General features: G+C 45.9%; 2 protein-coding genes across 3 annotated transcripts in view; one reads left to right on the top strand and one right to left on the bottom strand.

Moving 5' to 3' along the window:
• CBY3 (chibby family member 3) overlaps positions 1 to 7,204 on the bottom strand; it is a 10,685-nt gene extending 3,481 nt beyond the window's left edge. The window contains 1 exon segment of the mRNA XM_017517255.2: positions 7,056 to 7,204. Coding sequence (XP_017372744.2) covers positions 7,056 to 7,204 — 149 coding nt within the window.
• CANX (calnexin) overlaps positions 1 to 7,690 on the top strand; it is a 59,622-nt gene that overhangs the window by 3,153 nt on the left and 48,779 nt on the right. The window contains exon 2 of one of the 2 annotated variants that reach the window (XM_017517251.2): positions 562 to 682. The exons of the other annotated variant lie outside the window; for it this stretch is intronic. The gene's annotated coding sequence lies outside the window, so the exon portion shown is untranslated. The remainder of the gene's footprint in view (positions 1 to 561; positions 683 to 7,690) is intronic. 2 annotated transcript variants of the gene reach the window in all.

Consider the following 7,690-nt stretch of genomic DNA (forward strand, 5'->3'; position numbering starts at 1 on the left):
TTTTAAACGTAGTTTCGCTCTTGTCGTTGCGGTTGGAGTGCAATGGCACGATCTTTGCCCACTGCAACCTCCGCCTCCCAGCTTCAAACAATTTTCCTGTCCCAGCCTCCATAGTAGCTGGGATTACAGGCACCTGCCACCATGCGTGGCTAATTTTTTTGGTATTTTTAGTAGAGATGGGGTTTCACCATGTTTGCCAGGCTGGTCTCGAACTCCTGACCTCAGGTGATCCGCTCGCCTCGGCCTCACAAAGTGCTGGGATTACAGGTGTGAGCCACCGTGCCCGACAGGACTTTCATGTTTCAGATGTGAACACTAGCTTGGATAGGATTGGTGCTGGGAAGAGCAGAAGAGGAAGCTGGGAAGGTGGGCACTATGTGAGGGTGCTGTACAGGCAGGCTCAGAAGTTTATACTTCCTCTTGTGTGTAAGAGGGAACTGCTGAAGGATTACAAAGCTAGGGTTAGATCTGGATTCTGGAAACAATCTGGGAGGCTGTCTAGCATACCCAACAGCATGATTGCCCTCATCATTCAGTCAACTAGCATCTGCTCTGTGCCAGGCCCTGGTCTTGGAAGGAGGACCTGAAACAGCCTCTGCCTGCCCTCAAGATGCTCCAGATCCAGCTTGGAAGACAGATGCCTGTGTAGACCATGGTCCAGTGTGTTCACTGACATCCTGGGGTGTGCACCATGGGCTAGAGATATGCATAGGGCTCAAAGTAATAGGGATTGTGCACACTAGACATGACTTTTTGTTCCAAACAGATTATGCCCTAAGGGAATCCAAAGTTCAGATAACAGACAAGTCCCATTTTGCTCACTTCTCCCTGTACTCCCCCGCCCAGTAAGTGCTGATTCTATTATGTGAAAAAGGGAGCTATGTGTTTTTGTTTGTTTGTTTTTGAGATGGAGTCTCGCTCTGTAGCCCAGGTTGGAGTGCAGTGGCATGATCTCAGCTCACTGCAACCTCCACCTCTGGGGTTCAAGCAATTCTCCCACCTCAGCCTCCCTAGTAGCTGGGACTACCTGCATATGCCACCACGCCTGGCTAATTTTTTGTATTTTTAGTAGAGATGGGGTTTCACAGTGTTAGCCAGGATGGTCTCAATCTGACCTCGTGATCTGCCTACCTTGGCCTCTCAAAGTGCTAGGATTACAGGCGTGAGCCACCACGCCTGGCCAAGGAGCTATGTGTTGTTGTTAATTCCTCTCCTGCCCATGGACAGTGAGAAGAAAAAGAATTGGAGCAGGCTTCCCTCTGTTATACCTTCATTAATTCATAACACACTTATCCCTCACATATAGCTAGGCAGAGGCTGGATGGTATATGCCATCCCCAAGATGTGGTTCAGGGAGATGGTCTCTGGAAGTCCACATCTAGGCCCACCCTTGAGATTGTATCTTGTCAGAGGACCCTTCCCCATTAGTTCTCACTGTATGCTGTGCCTCACCTGGAAGATGTGGTGGAGTTGCTGAGCTGCCGTCCCAGGTCTGACCCTATCTGTGACCCACTCAGCTCCTGTCTACCTGCTATGACTCACAATACCTCCAGGCCGGGCTACTGCAGGACAGAAGGGTTGCTGACTGCTGAGCTGTCAGACAGACCCTGGGCTCTCTGCTGCATGCATTCAGTGCATCATTGATCACGTACTGTGTTCTAGGAACAATTCTAGCGAAGTGAAGAAGATATTGCCCTCATTAAGCTGTCATCCCTGGCAGGGGAATGAAGGGGGTGGTCATAAGCAGAGTCCAAGACAGGAATTTGTTCTAGAGGAACTAACAAGATAGTTTCTGAGGAAGCTAACAGAGGGTGTCATGGGTCAGGTTCCCTAGAAGCAGAGCCTAAGATGAGCATTCTTGCTCGAGTGAATTATTGGGGAAGTGCTCTCAGGAAAAGGGGGTGAGGGAAGCAAGACAGGGCAGGGAAAAGGCTAAGGCTGAGGCAGAGTGTGATCTCACATAGAGACTAGCTTCCGCTTGCTGTCATGGAGAACTCTGAGCACAAATGGCATCACACTTAGGCCTCATTAAGGCAAGAGAGCCAGTATTTTGTATCCTTCTACATGTTATGTCAGGGGCAGCTAAGAGTTATCAGCCAGCACCTACAGCATCTATGGGATGGGTGCACCACCAGTGATAGGGATTTTGATGGGGCACCGACTGAGCAGGGAGGAAGATAATAGAATAGATGATGACAGGGTGCAGGGGATGATTACAGCTCACACGTGTAATCTTAGCACCTTGGGAGGCCGAGGTGGGTGGATCACCTGAGGTCAGGAGTTGGAGACCAGCCTGGCCAACATGGTGAAACCTTGTCTCTAGTAAAACTACAAATACAAAACTAGCCAGGCGTGGTGGCGCGGGCCTATAGTCCCAGCTACTCAGGAGGCTGAGGCAGGAGAATAACTTGAACCTAGGAGGCAGAGGTTGCAGTGAGCCGAGATTGCGCCATTGCACTCCATCCTGGACAAAAAGAGCAAAATTCCGTCTCAAAAAAAAATAATAGGAATAGATGAAAATGAAAGGGCAGACTGGCCAACATGGCAAAACTCCACCTCTACAAAAACCAACTAGCTGGGCATGGTGGCATGCGCCTGTAGTCCCAGCTACTCAAGAGTCTGAGGTGGGAGGATCACCTGAGCTCAAGAGGTCAAAGCTGCAGTGAGCAGTCATTGTGCCACTGCACTCCAGCATAGAGACCCTGTGTTAAAAAATAAAAAGAGGGCCGGGCACCGTGTTTCACACCTGTAAATTCCAGCATTTTGGAAGGGCAACAAGAGTGAAACTTCATCCCCTCCACCCAAAAAAATGAATGACTAAATGAGTAAGAATGCCTAGGCCAGGCATGGTGGCTCACGCCTGTAATCCCAGCACTGGGAGGCTGAGGTGGGCAGATCACAAGGTCAGGAGATTGAGACTATCCTGGCAAACACAGAAACCCTGTCTTTACTAAAAATACAAAAAATTAGCCAGGTGTGGTGGCACGCGCCTGTAGTCCCCGCCACTCAGGAGGCTGAGGCAGGAGAATCACTTGAACCCAGGAGGTAGAGGTTGTAGTCGGCAGAGATTGCATCACTGCACTCCAGCCTGGGTAACAGAGTGAGACTCCATCTCAAAACACACACACACACACACACACACACAAACTAGTTCTGATATGTACAGTGAAGAAAAAACAGAAATACAGAAAGTAATTTTGGGACAGAGTGAGGGCAGGAACTAATTTAGACGTGCTCAGTGAAGGCCCTTGACATTCATGCTAAAACAATGAGGAGACCCCAGTGCCTTGAAGACCTGGGGGTTCAGGAAGGAAGTAGCTGGGCATGTTTGAAGGACAAATGCCATGTGTACAGACAGTGGAAGGAAATGAAGTCCATCCTACCTGCTAAGCCCACCCACTTGACTTCAAGGGACAGACCCAGCTCCAGGAAAGCTCAAAAGCTGGGGCAGAGCCCAGTGATAGTGTCACCTCCTAGGAAACTTCTGTAATAATTTTACTGAGGTATAATTGACATAATCAACTACATATATTTCTAATGAATAATGTGAAGTGTTTTGATAATTTGTTATGTGAAATCGTTCCCAAAATCAAGATAAGGTATCCATCTGGAGTTATCCATTACCTCCAGAAGTTTCCTCTGCTCCCATCACTACATACTAACTTGCATTTTCTATATGCATACATATGTATGTGTGCGTGTATGTGTGTGTGTGTGTGTGTGTATATGTATTTTTTTTGGACAGAGTCTTGCTTTGTTGCCCAGGCTGGAGTGCAGTGATGGGATCTCTGCTAACTGCAACCTCTGCCCTCCTGGGTAAAAGTGATTCTCCTGCCTCAGCCTCCCAAGTAGCTGGGATTACAGGTGCCTGCTACCATACTGGGCTATTTTTTGTATTTTTAGTAGAGAAAGGGTTTTACCATGTTGGCTGGGCTGGTCCTGAACTCCTGGCCTCAAGTGATCTGCCCACCTTGGCCTGCCAAAGTGCTGAGATTGCAGGCGTGAGCCACCGTGCCCGCCTCAGTACGTATTTTTTGGCATTGGCTTCTTGCAGCATAATTATTTTAAGATTTATCACTGTTGTTGTATTTATTAACAATTAATTGCTTTTTATTGCTGAATAGTATTTCATTGTATGGAAAACACCACATAATTTGTTTTTCCATTCAGCTGTTGATGCACATTTGGGTTGTTTCCAGTTTGGGGGCTACTGCAAATAAAACTGCCCTGAACATTTCTGTTGTCTTTGCATGGACATATGCTTTCATTTCTCTTGAGTAAATACCTAGGAGAATGGCTGGGCCATATGGCAGGTGCTTGTTTACCTTTTTATGAAGCTGCCAAACTTTTTCCAAAATGATTGCACCACATTCCCACCAACAGTGAGTGAAAGTTTCTGTTTTTCTGTATCCTGGCCAACACTTGGTTTGGTAAACCTTGTTTTTTAAAAAATTTGCTTAACTAAAAGTGGTGGTGGTGTTTTTGAGACAGGGTCTCACTGTGGTGCCCACGCTGGTCTCAAACTCCTGGGCTTAAGCGATCCTCCCACCTGGGCCACCCAAAGTGCTAGCATTACAGGCAGGAGCCACAGAGCCCAGCCAGTAAGCCTTTTTAATTTTAGCCATTGTGGTAGCCTGTCTAAATTGTAGGGGTTTTGTTGTTTTGTTGTTTTAAATTTTTAACAGCAGGCTGGACGTGGTGGCTCACACCTGTAGTCCCAGCACTTTGGGAGGCTGAGGCGGACATATCACGAGGTCAGCAATTTGAGACCAGACTGGACAACGTGATGAAACCCCGTCTCTACTTAAAAAAATTGAAAATTAACCAGGCATGGTGATGTACGCCTGTAATCCTAGCTACTTAGGAAGCTGAGGCAGGAGAATTGCTTGAGCCGGGGAGGTGGAGGTTATGGTGAGCTGAGATTGTGCCACTGCACTCTAGCGTGGGTGACAGAGCGAGACTCTGTCTCAGAAAAAAAGAAAAAAAATTTTAACAGCAAGCAGATTCTTAGTAAATTTGGTTTTTTATTTTTTGAGATGGAGTTTTTCTTTTGCTGCCCAGGCTGGAGTGCAATGTCGTGATTTCAGCTCACTGCAACCTCCGCCTCCTGGGTTCAAGCAATTCTCCTGCCTCAGCCTCTCAAGTAGCAGGGATTATAGGCATGCGCCACCATGCCTGGCTAATTTTGTGTTTTACTAGAGATGGGGTTTCACCATGTTGGTCAGGCTGGTCTTGAACTCCTGACCTCAGGTAATCCGCTTGCCTCAGCCTCCCAAAGTGCTGGGATTACAAGTGTGAGCCACTGTACACAGCCTGCAGTTACTAAATGCTAGATAAAAGTCCTTTGTTGGATATATTTCAAAAGTATTTCCTCCTAGCCTGTGGCTTGCCCCTTAGGGCAAAAGGTTTTAGTTTTGATGATGTCCAATTTATCCATTTTTTTCCTTTTTAATGTTTTTTTTTGTCATATTTATGAACTCTTTGCCAAACATAAAGTCACTAAGATTTTTCTCCTGTGTTTCATTCTAGAAGTTTTATAGTTTTAGCTATATATTTAGGTCTGTGCTCCACTTTAAGTTAATTTTTGTTTATGGTGTTTTTTGTTTGTTTGTTTGTTTGTTTGTTTTCACACAAATGCCAGATTGACTCAGCACCATTCACAGAAGAGACTGGCCTTTCCCACACTAATTGCAGTGGTGTTTGTGTTGTTCATCACATGACTGTGGAGGTGTGGCTTTGCTCATTATGTGACCGTGGATGTCGCTGTTTCTGTATTCTGTGTTCTTTTGCCTGGTCTGTTTATCCTTGCACCAATACTGTTGATACCTGGTAGTATAAATCTTCCAATAATATTTTTAAGATTGCTTTGGCTTTCTAGGTCCTTTGTATTTCTATATAAATTTTAGAATTCATGGCCAGGCACTGTGGTTCACACCTGTAATCCCAGTACTTTGGAAGGCCAAAGCGGGTGGATTACCTGAGGTCAAGAGGTTGAGACCAGCCTGTCAATGTAGTGAAAGCCTGTCTCTACTAAAAATACAAAAACTAGCCAGGCATGGTTGTAGATGCCTGTTATCCCAGCTACTCGGGAGACTGAGGCATGAGAATCACTTGAACCTGGGAGGCAGTGGTTGCAGTGAGGTGAGATCACACCATGGCACTATAGCCTGGGCGACACAAGGAAACCCTGTCTCCAAACAAAAAGAAAAAAAATTCAGAATTCAAATGTCAGTGTTCACAAACAAACCCTCATGCTCATTGTTTAAAGTTTTCTCTTCTTGTCATGAGGACACTCGAGCTCAAATTAACCCCAAGAAGGTTGCCTGATAGACATGGAATTAGAGCCCAGGAATATTTTAACCAAGACGGTAATTCATATTCATTCTTTCTCTCTCCACAGTGGGTCTATGTTATTAAAGTCAATTTTCAGTGAGGTGTGGTGGCTCATGCCTGTAATCCCAGCACTTTGGGAGGCTGAGGTGGGCAGATCACTTGAGGCCAGGAGTTCAAAACCAGCCTGGCCAACATGTGAAACCCCGTCTCTATTAAAAATTTAAAAAAAAAATTAGCTGGGCATGGTGACATGTGCCTGTAATTGCAGCTAATTAGGAGGCTGAGGCAGGAGAATCACTTGAACCCAGGAGGTGGAGGTTGCAGTGAGCCAAGATCACACCACTGCATTCCAGTCTGGGCGACAGAGGGAGAATCTGTCTCGAAAATAGCAACAACAAAAAACATATTTCAGACAAATCATAGGTGACCACCAGGAATGGTATACAACTTCCCTTATTTCATGGACTTCCAAAAAGAGAATGCTACAAAACCCAAGGAAGTTGTTCTTTTTTTTTTCTTAGTTCTCGCCTATTCCTCAATGTCCCTATTTGATTATTTGAATAAGAAAAGTTAGGAGCGATGATGCGTAATTCCCACTTAACATGCATGTTAACTCCTTTCACAAGAAGACCTTGATTTTGAGGACTTTTAATGAAGACTTCAAAATTTAAAGATTTACAATTAAAAAAAAAAGAAATAGCTCCTGGTTCCTTTGAGGATACCCATTGCAGTCACTGAAAAGATGAAGTTTGGAGCCCATGAGGAAGGGGAGGGTGTGCCACCAGGTCCCAACAGGTCTGACCCGAAGGACATAAAGTTTATTCTGATGGCAGAAAGGAAAGGAGAAGAGCACCTGAAGATTTTTCCACATCACAAGCATTTGTACCACACTGGGGCTGTGAATCACAATGGGTGTGAATGTCAGTGGGTCTTTTCTGGCAACCAAGAGGAATATTCCCCAAACCAAGGAAGCTAAATCTTGTTTTTCCCTATGGAAGTTTCAGTCTGGCTTCTGAGATATTCTGTTAGTGACATCTCCCCATCCCTAAAACAACATGGTGTTTGTTCTCTGTGCTAATGCAGCTTTAAAAAAAATGTTGACCGGGCGCAGTGGCTTATGCCTGTAATCTGAGCACTCTGGGAGGCCAAAGCTGGTGGATCACTTGAGCCCAGTTCAAGACAAGCCTGGGCAACATGGTGAGGCCTCGTCTCCACAAAATATAGAAAAATTAGGTGTGGTAGTGGGCATCTGTAGTCCCAGCTACTCGGGCAGCTAAGGTGAGAGGATCACCTGAGCCTGGGAGGTGGCGGCTGCCATAAGCCTTAATCACACCACTGGATTTCAGTCTGGTGACAG

This window comes from Cebus imitator, unplaced genomic scaffold (assembly GCF_001604975.1).
Source record: "Cebus imitator isolate Cc_AM_T3 unplaced genomic scaffold, Cebus_imitator-1.0 Scaffold625, whole genome shotgun sequence".
Classification (NCBI taxonomy): domain Eukaryota; kingdom Metazoa; phylum Chordata; class Mammalia; order Primates; family Cebidae; genus Cebus; species Cebus imitator.